Here is a 17,099-nt window from a genome sequence, read left to right on the forward strand (position 1 = left end):
TGAGTTTATACCAAAAAGTTCTATTTTGGTTTCATCTGACCACATGACATTCTCCCAATCCTCTGCTTTATAATCCATGTATCCATTTTGGTATAAATTCAACTCGTCGTGTTTGGAGGAAGAAGAACACTGAGTTGCATCCCAAGAACACCACACCTACTGTGAAACATGGGGGTAGAAACATCATGCTTTGGGGCTGTTTTTCTGCTAAGGGGACAGGACGATTGATCCGTGTTAAGGAAAGAATGAATGGGGCCATGTATCGTGAGATTTTGAGCCAAAACCTCCTTCCATCAGTGAGAGCTTTGAATGGTTGACCAAATACTTATTTCCCACCATAATTTACAAATACATTCTTTAAGATTCCTACAATGTGAATTCCTGGATTTTTTTTCCCATTCTGTCTCTCACAGTTGAAGTGTACCTATGATGAAAATTACAGACCTCTGTCATCATTTTAAGTGGGAGAACTTGCACAATCGGTGGCTGACTAAATACTTGTTTGCACCACTGTATATATATATATGTGTATATATTTATATATTATGTATATACCTATATATACATATATATATATATATACATATATATATATATATACATATATATATATATATATATATATACCCCTTAATCACAGGTGTCTCAGAGGGCTTCACAAACTACACCCCGAGATAAACCCACATCCAGGCAAGGAAAAACTCGAAAGACCCCAGCTAGGGAAATAGACGAAACCTTGAGAGGAGACCGCGGATGTAGGAACACTCGGCTGCAATTGATGTCAAATTGGTATAATTATTGACTAATAGGTTCCAGCACCCCCCGCGACCCTGAAAGGGATAAGCGGTTGAAAATGGATGGATGGATTAAGTTAATAGATAATGTGGGAGTCCAGTCCATCGGGAAACCCATGGAGAGTCATAAAGGGGTCTTCTCCCTGGCTCAGCAGATCAGTGACACAGAGACGTCCACTATACAACTTGCCGTCCGCAACTCGGGTCAACTAGCGCCTCACCCACACTGGTACCTCTCAGGAAATGATCCCTGGCCACCTGGTATCCTGTCTCGGCAGGAGAAGTCGGGGGTGTGGAAGGAGGGCAGAGCAGAAAAATGACAGATCAGAGGGTTTAAAAAGTAGAATCCTTGGTATTTATGGATGTCATGCTGTAACTATGGGATTTATTCAAACGGTAATTTTTCAATGAATTATTGAACTGATCTTCGAAAATCAGCATTACCTTAAAAACATATTTTTTTCTTAAATAAACAGCAATTCTACTGATTTACAGTGTCTGAATGTTCAGCCTGTTTGATTCAACAACGACTGTTGTTGAGTTGGCAGAAGACTCACTTCTTTGTGTCTTTAACATCTGTCGTTTTGCCTCACAATAAGGCAAAACCATCCTTGTCTGGGCATGTCCCCTCTTATAAAAACATTGGCTCCTGCACCGGGCACTCGAGCTGCCTCTCTATGTCTGTGAGCATGAACGGATGAAGCCTGCTCGGATGAGATGCGAAACGTCTTGGAAGACTAACTGCACAGTCCAATTGCGTTTGATTGAAAGCCCTGAGAATACAATGAGCTGCATGAATGAGAATAGCCACAAGCATATAGGAGCATGTTTCTGTGAGTTCACCCCTCTCCCGCCCCACCTTTCTGCCTCACATTTAAATCACGTTGACATCCTACTCCTTGTGTGTTATGTTTTGATTTCTTTTAACCCTCCCTCGTGCATAAATCAAATTGGCATGCTGCTCTGTGCACTTTTCACCTCCCCTGGTTCTTGGGGTCTGCGTTTTAATTGGATTCCGTGTCTGTATTTAACATGGCTCAGAAATGTGTTTGTGTTTGTTTGTGTGTTCACATGTGGGACACAGCATGGTTGTGGTATAATGACAAATTCATACGCTGCTAGCCTCTGATTTAATCCATCCTTCTTACCAATCTGCATGCAGAAATCAGTGATGGAGCCACTAATCAAACTCATATAGTCGCGATCAAAAGTCAGCACTTGTAAACACTTGTAAAGAGCATAATGCCGTGGCTGTCTTGAGTGTCCAATAATTTCTACAACTCTTTGTTTTTGTGTGATGTAGTGATTGGAGCACATACTTGTTGGTCACATAAAACATTCATAAAGTTTAGTTCTTTTATGAATTTATTTTGGGTCTACTGAAAATGTGATCACATCTCCTGGGTCAAAAGTATACATACAGCAATGTTTATATTTGGTTACATGTCCCGTGGCAAGTTTCACTGCAATAAGGCGCTTTTGGTAGCCATCAACAAGCTTTTGGCAAGCTTCTGGTTGAATTTTAGAACACTCCTCTTGACAAAATTGGTGCAGTTTAGTTAAATGTGTTGGTTTTCTGACAAATACTTTTTTCTTCAGCATTGTCCACAGGTTTAAGTCAGGACGTCACATGGACAAAGATAAGTTCTGTGGTCAGATGAACCAATTTTGGTGGTGGTAGTATCATGCTCTGGGCCTGTTTTGGAGTAAATGGGACAATGGAAAATAATAATAATAATAATAGATTAGATTTATATCGCGCTTTTTCTATTGGGAACCCATCATTCATTCACACCTGGTGGTGGTAAGCTACATCAGTAGCCACAGCTGCCCTGGGGTAGACTGACGGAAGCGTGCCTGCCAGTTTGCGCCTACGGCCCCTCTGACCACCTACCAATCATTCATTCATCATTCATTCACTAGTGTGAGCGGCACCGGGGGCAAGGGTGAAGTGTCCTGCCCAAGGACACAACGGCAGCGATTTGGATGTCAATAGTTCGGGAAGCGAACCCGCAACCCTCAGGTTTCTGGCACGGCCGCGCTACCCACTACGCCATGCCGCCCCAAAAAAGGTGATTACCACTAAATTCTTCAAGACAACCTAAAATAATCCGCCCGGAGTTTGGGTCTTGAGTGCAGTTGGGTGTTCCAACAGGACAATAACCTCAAATACAAGTCAAAAGTGGTAAAGGAATGGCTAAATCAGGCTAGAATTAAGGTTTTAGAATGGCCTTCCCAAAGTCCTGACTTAAACATGAGGACAATGCTGAAGAAACAAGTATATGTCAGAAAACCAACACATTTAGCTGAACTGCACCAATTTTGTCAACAATTCAAGCAAAAGCTTGCCAGAAGCTTGTGGATGGCTAGCAAAATCACCTTATTGCAGTGAAACTTGCCAAAGGACATGCAAGCAAATATTAACATTGCTGTATATATACTTTTGATTACTCACATTTTCAGTAGACCTATAATAAATTCATAAAAGAAGCACACTTCATGAATGTTTTATGTGAACAAGTATGTGCTCCAATCACTACATCACAAAAAAATAAGAGTTGTAGAAATGATTAGAAACTCAGGACAGCCATGACATTATGTTCTTTACAAGTGTATGTAAACTTTTGATCCCGACTGTGTGTGTAGTTTTTCATTATTTGTTGTAGGCACAAATGTATGCATTGCAAATGTAGGGAGTGTGCCAGTTTTGTGTGTCGGACATTGTATTGTTGGCGTTCTGAGTGACTCTCCCCAAGTGGCTGACGCTGATTGTTTGATTGATTGAAACTTATATTAGTAGATTGCACAGTACAGTAAATATTCCATACAATTAACTACTAAATGGTAACACCCCAATAAGTTTTTCAACTTGTTCAAGTCGGGGTCCACGTTAATCAATTTATGGTAAAGATGGAATGATGGTTTTCTTTTTCTTGATGTAAAAATGGTTTTCAGGGAGTTTGATGATATTTTTCTTTCCTTCCCTCAGGAGGCTGAGTGGCACTGCGATGAGTTCACCAAGGGAGCCTGCTTCAGCCGAGGAAAGTCTGAGGTACGTCAGTGAAGTCCAAGCGTTTGAAGTGTCAAATTGATAATATATACAGGGCAGCCTGGTTTGTGTCAACGAGTCAGTCATGTTGTAGGCTTAAATTTATGAAAAGAAAGTACAAAACCCCAAACCAGTAAAGTTGGCACAATGTGTAATACGTAAATAAAAACACAATACAATGATTAGCAAATCCTTATCAACTTATATTCAATTGAAGAGACTGCAAAGACAAGATAATTCATGTTCAATTGAGAAACCTTTTTTTTTTTGCAAATAATCATTAACTGCGAATTTAATGGCAGCAACACATTGCAAAAAAGTTGGCACAGGGGCATTTTTACCACTGTGTTACATGGCCTTTCCTTTTAACAACACATAGTAAATGTTTGGGAACTGAGGAGACACATTTTTGAAGCTTTTCAAGTGGAATGATTTCCCATTCTTGCTTGATGTACAGCTTAAGTTGTTCAACAGTCCAGCGTTTCCGTTGTGGTATTTTAGGCTTCATACCGCGCCACACATTTTCAATGGGAGACAGGTCTGGACTACAGGTAGGCCAGTCTAGTACCCGCACTCTTTTACTCCGAAGCCCCGCTGTTGTAACACGTGGCTTGGCATTGTCTTGCTGAAATAAGCAGGGTCGTCCATGATAACATTGCTTGGATGGCAACATGTGTTGCTACAAAACCTGTATGTACCTTTCAGTATTAATGGTGCCTGCACAGATGTGTATGTTACTCATGCCTTGGGCACTAATACACCCCCATACCATCACAGACGCTGGCTTTTGAACTTTGCATCTGTAACAATCCGTTTGGTACTTTTCCTCTTTGTTCTGGAGGACACAACTTCCACATTTTCCAAAAACAATTTGAAATGTAGACTCCTCAGACCACAGAACACTTTTCCCCTTTGGATCAGTCCATCTTAGATGAGCTCGGGCACAGCAAAGCCGGCGGCGTTTTTGGGTGTTGTTGATAAATGGCTTTCGTTTTGCATAGTAGAGTTTTAAAGGCTTACTGAAATGAGATTTTCTTATTCAAACGGGGATAGCAGGTCCATTCTATTTGTCATACTTGATCATTTTGCGATATTGCCATATTTTTGCTGAAAAGATTTAGTAGACAACATCGACGATAAAGTTTGCAACTTTTGGTCGCTAATAAAAAAGCCTTGCCTATACCGGAAGTAGCAGACAATGTGCGCGTGATGTCACCGGTGTGAGGGCTCCTCACATCCTCACATTGTTTATAATCATAGCCACCAACACCAAGTGCAATTCGTAGCGAGAAAGCGACGAGTTCCCCATTAATGGGAGCGAGGATGAAAGATTCGTGGTTGAGGAAAGTTAGAGTGAAACACTAAAAAAAAAAAAAGGAAGAAAAAAGAAAAAGTGATGGCAGTGTGAGCGATTCAGATGTTATTAGACACATTTACTAGGATAATTCTGGAAAATCCCTTATCTGCTTATTGTGTTAATAGTTTTTTAGTGAGATTATAAAGTCATACCTGAAAGTCGGAAGCCTACGGTGAACGCCAGTGTCTCTGAGAGAAGCCAATGGAGTAGCCAAGATCACACCTGCCTTTTTGACAGCTGCAGGAGGAGGTCGCATAATCCACTCAAGTCTCCGGTAAGAGCCGACTTAATATCACAATTTTCCCATCCAAAAACTTGCTGGTTGACTTAGAGAAACATGTTCCCCTGACCGCTCTGTGTTAAAGCTTCACAACAAACAAAGAAACACAGGCTCTGTTTCGGTGCTAAAGGCAGCTGCAATCCACCGCTTTCCACCAACAGCATTATTCTTTATAGTCTCCATTATTAATTGAACAAATTGCAAAAGATTCTGCAACACAGATGTCCAAATTACTGTGTAATTATGCGATGAAAAGAGACGACTTTTAGCCGTGAGTGGTGCTGGGGTAATATGTTCGCTACAACCCGAGACGTCAAAAACGAGTCATCATACGCGTCATCATTCTGTGACATTTTTAACAAAACACATTGAGGGAAATTTAAAATTGTAATTTAGTAAACTAAAACGGCTGTATTGGCATGTGTTGCAATGTTAATATTTCATCATTGATGTATAAAATTTCAGACTGCGTGGTCGGTAGTAGTGGGTTTCAGTAGGCCTTTAACTTGCACTTACAGATGTAGTGACCAACTGTAGTTACTGACAATGGTTTTTTTAAGTGTTCCTAAGCCCATGTGGTGATATCCTTTACACACTGATTTCAGTTTTTGATTCAGTACCACTTGAGGGATCCAAGGTCACAGGCATGTTACATGCAGTGATTTCTCTAAACCGTTTGATGATATTACAGACCTTAGATGGTGAAATCCCTAAATTATTTGCAATAGCTTGTTGAGAAATGTTGTTCTTAAACTGTTCGACAGTTTGCTCCTGTATTTGTTCACAAAGTGGTGAGTGACTGAGAATTTCATATAAGTTGTTTTTATACCCTATCATGGCACCCACCTTTTCCCAATTAGCCTGTTCACCTGTGGCATTCTCCAAATAAGTGTTTGATGAGCATTCCTCAACATACTCAGTCTTTTTTGCCACTGTCCCAGCTTTTTTGAAACATGTTGCATGCATCAAATTCCAAATGAGCTAATATTTTCAAAAAATAAAAGTTTTCCTGTTTGAATGTCAAGTATTTTGTCTTTGCAGTCTATTCAATTGAATATAGGTTTAAAAGGATTACCACATCATTGTATTCTGTTTTTATTTACTATTTACACAAAGCGCCAACTTCACTGGTTTTGGGTTTTGTACATTGGCTACTTTTCAGCAATCATTGGCCGGTGTACTTGTCAATCAGTATTTTCAGGCTGTGTTCACACATGGTCCAGACCAAAGTAGGAGGGGAGTTAAATGGTTGCAGTTAAAATCAGTCCTTTTTATTATTAAATAACCTCTCTTGCGGCTTGTTATGTGACAGAACTCCTAAATTCCTAAATAAAACTGATGTCTGTAGGTTTAAATACGATTCTATTTTACAATTTTTTTTTACCTTTTTAGCAGCTAAATTGCCCTTAAATATTTTTTACATGTTGGAGAACTATCAAATATTAAAAATGTATTTTGATATGTATTATTTTATGTAATGTTGCCATAGTTCTTGCGTTATTTTCCTTCTCCTTTATGAAGCTAACACAAGATTAATGGATCTTGTACTGGCAGCTATCCATCCATCCATCCATTTTCTACCGCTTAATCCCTTTTTGGGGTCGCGGAGGGCGCTGGCGCCTATCTCAGCTACAATCGGGCGGAAGGCAGTGTACACCCTGGACAAGTCGCCATTTCATCGCAGTACTGGCAGCTAGTAGATGTCTAAGTTACTTTCTTTTAGCATAGCAATGAAGACGTTCACCAGTATAGCTTCTTCTAAGACTGTGGTTCTGTGCCAGAAGCTTTATTTTTGAAAAGATTGGAGAAATTAAAAAAAATATGTTAATGTTCTCTCGAAAGACAAGCACAGCAAACACACAATAATTGTATAAATGAAAGGGATAGGACATGTATTTGAAAATACCCTTTAAAACCCTAGAAAACACTGCATCAACAATGACATTTTGCCAAAAAGGGATACTGTATGAGTTTTTCAAAGAAGAAAGATGTTACAACAACTTCTCAATATGCATAGGCATTAAAGGTGGAACTGGACTTTTCATTTGGAGTCTTGCCTGTCTTTTACTATGTGAGACAAGAAGACATACCATATTTTTCGGATTATAAATCGCTCCGGAGTATAAGGCGCACCGGCCGAAAATTCATAATAAAGAAGGAAAAAACATATACGTCGCATTTTTGGGGGAGATTTATTTGTTAAAATCCAACAACAATAATAGACATTTGAAAGGCAATTTAAAATAAATAAATAGTGAACAACATGCTGAACAAGTATACGTTATATGACGCATAAATAACCAACTGAGAAGGTGTCTGGTATGTTAACGTAACATATTATGGTAAGAGTCATTCAAATAACTATAACATATAGAACATGCTGTACGTTTACCAAACAATCTGTCACTCCTAATTGATAAAACCCATGAAATCTTCTTCCTCGATGTCGCTTCTAAACAACTCTGCCAACTCCAAAGGTTTGCGCCGCTTCCTCTTGTCGTTTTCTGCTGCATATTTCACTACGTCCATCTGGTAATCTGCAGTACAAAATTTCCTTTTCGGTGCCATTTTTGTTCAGCCATTCTCAGTTTTTATAAGTTACCGCCAACGATGAAATGATCCATTTTAATAGCTACGGCAGTAGCATATATCATATAGCAGTAAGCATTCCATGACCCACAATGCACTTCTGCCATGACCCTCCCCCACCAAATTCTTATTGGTTGACGTGTGTGTGACGATCGCTGACATTTTCTTCATCTCTTCCGCGAATTAGATAAATAATATTATTTGATATTTTACGGTAATGTGTTAATAATTTCACACATAAGTCGTATAGTCCGAAAAATACGGTACATGTTTCTCTTTTTTCTGTATTGTATACAAGGTGGCTAACAATGTAGCTAACAATTTAGCTAATTAGAGTCATCTTTATAGCCTATAAAGTAGGTTATGTGTGTAACATAAAATAATTAATTCTAATGAAACCAGTTTTATCAGACAGGTCTTTTTAAGACGATTTCAGTTGTATAAGTATATTTTTTCAGTGATGAATATTAAGAAAGTTATTATTCTTTTGGCCTGTTGAAAATGCACACATTTATGGTCGTGCGTCTGCCTCACAATACGAAGGTCCTGCAGTCCTGGGTTCAATCCCAGGATCGGGATCTTTCTGTGTGGAGTTTGCATGTTCTCCCCGTGAATGCGTGGGTTCCCTCCGGGTACTCCGGCTTCCTCCCACTTCCAAAGACATGCACCTGGGGATAGGTTGATTGGCAACACTAAATGGTCCCTAGTGTGTGAATGTGAGTGTGAATGTTGTCTATCAGTGTTGGCCCTGCGATGAGGTGGCGGCTTGTCCAGGGTGTACACCGCATTCCGCCCGATTGTAGCTGAGATAGGCGCCAGCGCCCCCTGCAACCCCAAAAAGGGAATAAGCGGTAGGAAATGGATGGATGGATGGTCAACCTCTTCATAACAAAGTCATTGAGGCTCAAGATTTTGGGTGTGACCTTTTGTTAAAAATATCATAACTTTCTTAATATTCACCCCATTTTAAAAAAGTTGGTATCGATGGAAAGATTGTTTAACAAAAAAACTGAAAAATAGGTTAAGTTTTATTTCTAATTGATCAAATTCATTAAATTAGTGCAGGAAGCGACGGAAATTCTGAGTAAACAAGATTGATCCGACTTGACCAGAAGAACAAAAAAATCAGTGTGCAAGTCCATCACTTTAAAAGATACTTTGATGACTTACACTTTAGAAAAAATTCCAATGATTGTTGTATATTTTTTGCTGAAGAATTTTGTGGAGTTTAAACGTGGCAAATTTTGTGAGAGCTTTTTAATCCGAAAATGTCGATGCTTTGGATAAACTAGGATATGTGTTCTAGGTCATGAGTATAGTTGTATCGTAGTGACAAAAACAACGCAGTTGAACTCTGAAAACAGCGGTCCGGTTGCTACTCACGATGTCGCATTCAAGCGTGAAGTGCTTGAATGCGACCACTGCGGAGGGCCAGCCAGAGCAAATACACACACTATATAAAGCCCTCTAAAAACCCCCCAAAAACTCAGCAACACTCCATTTACGTGCCGTGACCTGCATAATAACCAAGTACAAACGACAATGTTATTGTGCAAGCTAAGAACAAGGAATGTGTAGAACACGGCATACTAGAATAGAATAAAGTACTTTATTGATACCTGGGGGAAATTCAGCTAAGATGCTGCATCACCTTTGAGTCGGTAAAAGTTTTTACTTGCCTTTAAATCATACCTCGCACCTTTATATTAGAAGGTTGTGGCAATGAACCAAGTTGGTCATCTATGAAATTCAACTTAGAACCGAAGACATCACTAGGAAAACGCGACAAGATGCCCGTTTGCTCCCACTTTTTTTGTTTGTTTATCTAAGGAGTGAGAATTATGATGATTCATTTTCTAAACGGGGAAAACAAGTCTTGTGCTGAAAGATGTAAATATCCAGTTGGCATCCCAGTGAGAGCAGACATTGTACAGTAAGTTTTATTATGTTCGTAGTTTGACTTTGTTTATCACTGAGCAATATTTCTACATGATGCTTAGTATTTCACTAAAGCTGGATCTGCTTAGCACAGTGTTTAAAACATGTATTGCATGCTCTTTATGTTCAGGCTCAGAAATAGGAGGTTCTGGATCTTTTTTTCCCAGTCTTTGTTGTTGAAAAGAAATAAATGTTGCGAAGTGCTTTGTAAATCACTGCAACCTAATATAAAAGTTGCAGCCATGCTTAAAATGACCAAAATACATAAATAGTAAATGCTATTGGGAATGTGCCTGTTATGTTATATATATACCCATAGCATGTTTATAAAACATTGGGGTTTTCTAGAGGGCTTTATAAGCGAAACAGATCCAATCCCCATTATCTGCATTGTTAGCCACCTCATGCTAGCATTTATTTATGATTTTGAAGCATAAAAAGAGATGGTTCAGGCATCTGGTCAGCATGCCAACCGAACGCCTCCCTAGGGAGGTGTTTAGGGCACGTCCAGCCGGTAGGAGGCCACGGGGAGGACCCAGGACACGTTGGGAAGACTATGTCTCCCGGCTGGCCTGGGAACGGCTCGGGATCCCCCGGTGAGAGCTAGACGAGGTGGCTGGGGAGAGGGAAGTCTGGGCTTCCCTGCTTAGGCTGCTGCCCCCGAGAACCAACTTCGGATAAGCGGAAGAAGCTGGATGAATGGATGGATGAAAAGATAGATTGTAAATAAAATGAAAATGGAGAGTTCCCCTTTAACATTGCACTCAAATGAGATCGAATTTGAATGTTGTGTATTTTGAAGTATATGCAAAGCATGACTTCAAGTCCTGTTGTTGTAAAATTGACCGCTGACTAACCCAGAAATAAACACCTTGGTTGGTAGGAAACTTCCACATTCATCATATTAACAGCATATCCTTATTTGTATGTGTAGTTGGCAGGTGTTCATATTTATAGTGTACTTTGGGTTTTACCAAATTCGAATACTACAAATGTATTTGTATTATTTTTTATTTAGTATTAATATTTCGTATTGTATTTACTTGTTATATATGCTGGTGTCAGAGGTAATATCTGATTATAGGTACACCTCTGCATGTTGCAGTGTAGTTAAATACTGTTTAAATCAATCCAAATTGAGCATCATTATCTTTGAAAATAAATCATTGTTAATACAACTTGTAAATTGGGCGTTGGGCTGTGCAGGGGTACCTCATTTTGTGGCTGGTAATCGTTTTGCTTAATTAAGTGTTACAATTGCACACTTGCAGATAGGGATGATATTTGATGAGAAATGATCGAGTTCGAGCCTATTATCGAATCCTCTTATCGAAACGATTCCTTATCGATTCTCTTTATCGAGTCCAGATAGGTCGTTGTACATGAAAAAAAAACAATATTTGGTTTAACAAAAGCTCACTTTTATTATATAAGAACAAAATAAAATCTAACAAATATTGACTGTTACCCCCCTAAAAATATAAAATAAAATAAAATAAAATAAAATATTGACTGTTGTTACCCAAAGTATATTAAGTGGGATTTTTCAGAAACACAAAAATATACAGTAACACAAAAACAACCCGTCTCTGTGATCACTATAGGTGTATAAATAATAATATAGTGTTAAATAAAATCAGTCCTTTGGGCACAAAACTGAAAATAATACAGCTCTCCTAAAAGTGCACTTCTGCTACTATTTGACATAACTGTTATGATGCTTTGACATTTTTGCACTTTATTTTTTTATTGAAAAAAAATTCTATGAAGAGAAAAGTTGTTTGCAAATGTGGTTACAATGCTAAAATATGAAAAGTTAAAGCTAAAAAAAGAAATACACTTTATTGAGTTAACATTATTTCTTTATGAGCTAGGGAATATAACAACCACACTACCCAGCATGCAACAGGAGTGACGAGCATGCGCGGTAGCCCCGAAAAGTGTTGTTGCATGTCGTCACCCGGCAGTAAATGTCAAGAACTCAGCCAACACGCCTCGTCTGCATTATTTATAATTAGACTGACAACACATATACTGTGATTTTGCTTTGTTTACAAAGAAAGAAAAACACAAGTTAAAAAAGGGGGAGATGTTGTATATATATATATATATATATATATATATATGTATGTGCTGCGGTTGCTTTAAGAACGTTTCGACAGCTGCGTAAAGGAGGTGCGTTGCTTGCCTGGTTGCTATCTTTCCGGTTGGTGGTAAAAGTGTTGGTCATGTGTTTGTACCCTGCTCAAATCTCTTAGTAAAGTTATTCATTGGATAATGTCTTTTGTTTTGAACTTTATTACACCTTGGAGCGCTTTTTCCCGCCCGTTGTTTTCCTGCTTTCGCGATCTGCGCCTAATGACTGAGCTACGTGACGTCGTTTCTTGTGATGTCTCACGGAGCATTTCTGGTCGGGACGGATTCGAATACAGAACCAACTCTTTTTCTTTACTATAGTGGTCTCGATAACGGGTACCGGTTATCAAAAAGGTGTTCGAGTCCGAGGACTCGGTTCTTTTTTTATCGAACAACCGGGAAAACCGGTTTCGAGTATCATCCCTACTTGCAGAGCACACATTCTGTACATTTTAACCCTGTGCAATCAACACAGCTCATACTTTTACATAATCGTATTTTATCTACTTTTCCATCAAACTGTGTCGCTTGTCTTTGGTCGGGAAGAAGAATGGTGAAAGAAAGATGTGAAAAAATAAAGGGCTTTCAGTTTGTGTCTTCTTCAGGTGTGTCCTTTGTGGTGATTGGTGGTAATAGTGGGAAAGGATTTAGACTTTGTGGCTCTTCCTGTGTTGTGTTTGCTTTAACGCCGCGTGTTGTCCATCGTGGCAATTGCTCAGACGTGTCATATGCACGATATTGGTATTGACTAGGGTTCGCTTCGTCTTTGGTTTTCCTCCTCACAAACCTGCAGTATTTCGCCGGGATCCCACAAGCTTTGAGTTCTTTTAGCCTCTCCTCCTTGAACTCAGTCAGCATCTGACATTTCTCCTCGATCCTGTCCTGCTCGTTGCTGAGCTCGTTTTGTTTCTCCCGCCGCCTGGCTAGAATTGCCTGCTCGCGTTCCCGCACCTGCTCCTTGATGCCTTCTAAATGGTGGTGAGCATCCACCAAGCGCTGCTTCTCGCGCTCGTCCTGTTTGAGCAGCGCCCCCTGGGTACACTTGAGCACCCGATCGAACCCGGCCTTCTCTCTGGTGTCCTCCACCGACTCGCAATGCTTTTTCCAGAGTAGCTGCTTGTCGCGCTCCGTTTGGATCCTACTGTTTAGTATCCACCTGTCCAGATTTTTGTTTTGACAGTCGTTCTCCATCATGGCTTTTTCTTTTATGCGTTGATAGCGGTCACGGGCCTTCCTCCGAGCCTGTTGCTCATTGTCCTCCTCCAGCCTGACAGGAAAAAGGTTCTTCTCAATGATCTGACGCTTTCGCTCCTCTGCGGCCTTTATGTCTTCCTTCTTTTTTCTAGCTGTTTTTTTAAAGACCTCAAAATCTCTTTCAATTGGGTTCGCGAGGATCCGCTCGTGCTCGGAGGGTGTAAGACTGATGGTTTGTACGTTTAGCTCATCACGCGGCACTCTGATGTTATAAATAAAGCCTTGGTTGCAGATTACAATTTTCTTTTTGGGGTGCTTTCGGATCAGAGGAACCCTGGGATTGGCGTCCATCACAAAGAAACCTCTGTCATTCTGAGTGGCCATGTCCGCCATAAAAGATGAAGACATTACGCTCATGATTCTGTTGTTCACGTTCAAGTCCAATCAAAAATGTTACAGTACTCTGTGACGGACTAGCAGTCACTTCAGAGCTGGGATAGGCTCCAGCTCACCCAATTATTATTTCCCCAAAATTAGCTTTGCAATGACAAACCAATCCCAGTCTTATCCCTGGTTATTCGCAGACATGAGACGTCAACGCAAAGACCAGCTTGTAAATATTATTTGACTTTAAATTAGAGATGATCGGTGACATCATAATCTGAGCACACCCTCGACATCGCGATGAAGTCATATCTTGGGCTTTGTTACTGACAGACGGTGTCACAATATATCACCACCAGCTGATCTGTTGGGTCTAACAAGGTGGAAAATGTACCATATCCTGCAGACTAGAGACAAGTCCGATGGATGGATCTGGGACACATGGCTAAAGATTGTACTCTCGTACCCTTGTCAAAGGTTCTTTGGAAAGGGAGGCATGCTCATTACCAGATGTCTTGTTACACACGTGCAGGAGCTGCAAGAATACCAGGAGGGTGAATGTCTTGCCAGAACTCCGGCTCGAGTTTGAGAGCAGCCTCCATAGAACACATCCTCTAGCTACAGTACGGAGCCGCTTCGAAGACACTAATCTCACCACCATGGCGGAATTTAAACTTTCTTCCAACTGTTATTATTACTGGAGGACGAGAGAAAAGGATTGGCTCAGGATGATACAACCACGCACCGAGCAGGACAAAAAAATAAGCTAATCAGTAAAGTCACTATATAAAGTAGAGATGATCGCTCCACATATTGACCGTTGATACCTCGTGTAGTATTAGTATATAAAGGAAAGCACAGAAGTTGATTCCACAGTTCCCACTTCACAGAAGAACTCAACACGCAAAATGTTACATCTCAGGATCATTAAAATTATACCCAAAGGTAAGTTTGCAACTCTTTACTTATAGTTTAAAATAGTTTGTGAATATATATATATATATATATATATATATATATATATATATATATATATATATATATATATATATATATATATATATATATATATGGACATATATATATATATATATATATATATATATATATATATATATATATATATATCCTCCTTATAATCCTGAAATATAAAGTCAACCTCTGAGCATTGAAACATGTTTTTTGTGCTAGCTAAAAATGTCTGTCCAGGCTGCCACCATGAAACGCCCAAGAAAATTGTGCAACATTTCATCTAGAAAAACTCAACTATGGTCAGCTTGTACCATACCAATGCACAATTATTCACTCTAAATCACGTCTTATGATGGTTTTAAACCATCCAGTTTGTATTCAGATCGGTATGCCTACTATAAGTATGCTCTTGCCGCTAACTAACTTAATTGATTAATTAAGTTGTTCTTTTCCATTACCCCCATCTTCCACCCGAATGTAACTGTGATAGACTCAAGCAGAAAATGGATTGATGTATGGATTTTCTGTGAGTTACTGACTAATCCATTTGTTTTTTGTATTTAATTCATTGAAATAATGTGGGAGCTTTGTTGTTTTGAAGTTCATTTCATAAAATATAGGTCACATATTTGTTCTAATGGTGGATTCAAGACAAAAAAGTGACTGATTATTTAACTTCAAAAATTCGTAGTTCCTTAATATTTGGCATGTCACAATGGTTCAAGTACTGTTAGAAATTTTTTTTCTCCAAAGTCTTTAAAATGGCATCAAACTGCTTTGAGATATTTCGCATTTGAAAGTCTTGTCATATACCTATTACTTGTATTGTTTCAAATGTTTTTTGGGACGTTCTTGTTATAGTTTACCAACTCAGGGAGTACGTCTCTGGATCCAGGAATGCTTTGAGGGGAAAACCCAAATGTTTTAAATGGGAGCCAATATTAGTTTTTTGCCTTTGTTATGTAAGTACACTACACACTTTATTTTCATTGTAAAATTATATTAGCATTGAATAACACACCATATGATTTGCAACATTGCTAACAAATTAAATAATACATTTTAATAAGTTAGTCTTTATAAACATGATCTTGTGTTTACTTTAGTTACTTGCTATTAAACATTTTAAATATCTCGAAACCGGATCTTAAGCCAAAATTGGAACATTCCTATTATTTTCATATCCCTTATACAATCCTGCCTTTTTAAACTCAGTTTTGCCACGAAGAAGTCAAAATGTGGAAATTGTTTCCATTGGTTTGGTTCATATCAAAACAACACAGTATCGAGTGATTAAAAGAAGGGCCGCATAGGCTGACGAAAAACATTGATCTTCTTAACATTGTTTCCTACACGTGTTGGGTTTAAAATAAGGCTTTGATCCCTCATTCACAATCTGATTTTTTTAATTTTTAACGCAATTAACCTATCTACAATGACTCAAAATCCCTGAAACCTCTCTGGGTACACATTTTGTACATAAAAGTGCAGTTGATGCGGTAGAGGCTGGCAGTAGTATCTGCAGAACCAATAAGTCCCAAATATATTAAAATAAAAGACTCTGAGCTTTCCATTGGATATATGTATAGAAAATGACATGACTAAGCAGTAGATGGTGATAAGTTGTATGTATGCACTGGAGGAAGGAAGTTTTACATCTTAAAAGTAGCACATTAATAACAGAAAATAAGTCACAGATCCACATATATGGTTTGTTTATAAAACAGGTTTTTGTTAACATGAGCATGATGTTAAAGGTGTATATATAATAAGTGGCTGCTCACTGCTCCCCTCAACTCCCACTCAGCATCAAGGGTTGGAATTGGGAATTAAATCCCCAAAAATGATTCCATGTGGTTAATACGATTAAGATAGTCAGGGTTTGACTGCACTAATATATGAGCTAACGTTTTTGTGGACATACTGTACATTTGCATGATAGTTCTGAGTAAAGACTGGGAACATAGTTGCTACTGTATATGTGGATGCAAAAAGCAGGTATGTATATTTTAGACATGGACAGACAATTTCATACATCAATCCATTTTCTACCGCTTGTCCCTCCAAGTTGTGGAGGGTGCTGGAGCCTATACCATGCTGCCCTTAATTGTGGTTCTCTAAGGGTTTTCATCAAGTTTTGACATAACAGCCGTTGATTTTCTGCAACCACTGTCGCACAGTATTTGTAATCTAATAAATACACAAATGGCCTGGTATACCAAAGATATGCATGTATAGAACACACAAAGCTGATTTCCTAAACGTGTTGCGTCTGTTAAGTGAGCAGAATCCATTGTGTCTGTCTGATTAGCAAAGCGGCCACAATACTGGGAGAAAACGCAAATATATTATGCACATGCTCAGTGTGATTTATCACCACTCATCACCGTTTAGCGAGAAACTGTT

The 17,099-nt window shown here is 39.0% G+C and overlaps 1 protein-coding gene across 1 annotated transcript in view; it reads left to right on the forward strand.

The window, feature by feature from the left end:
- The first annotated feature begins 910 nt into the window (after nt 1-910).
- LOC133569790 (semaphorin-5A-like) overlaps nt 911-17,099 on the forward strand; it is a 76,480-nt gene continuing 60,291 nt past the window's right edge. The window contains exons 1-2 of the mRNA XM_061922414.1: nt 911-1,077; nt 3,750-3,846. Coding sequence (XP_061778398.1) covers nt 911-1,077; nt 3,750-3,846 — 264 coding nt within the window. The remainder of the gene's footprint in view (nt 1,078-3,749; nt 3,847-17,099) is intronic.

The sequence above is a fragment of the Nerophis ophidion genome, linkage group LG15 (assembly GCF_033978795.1).
Source record: "Nerophis ophidion isolate RoL-2023_Sa linkage group LG15, RoL_Noph_v1.0, whole genome shotgun sequence".
Taxonomy (NCBI): Eukaryota; Metazoa; Chordata; class Actinopteri; order Syngnathiformes; family Syngnathidae; genus Nerophis; species Nerophis ophidion.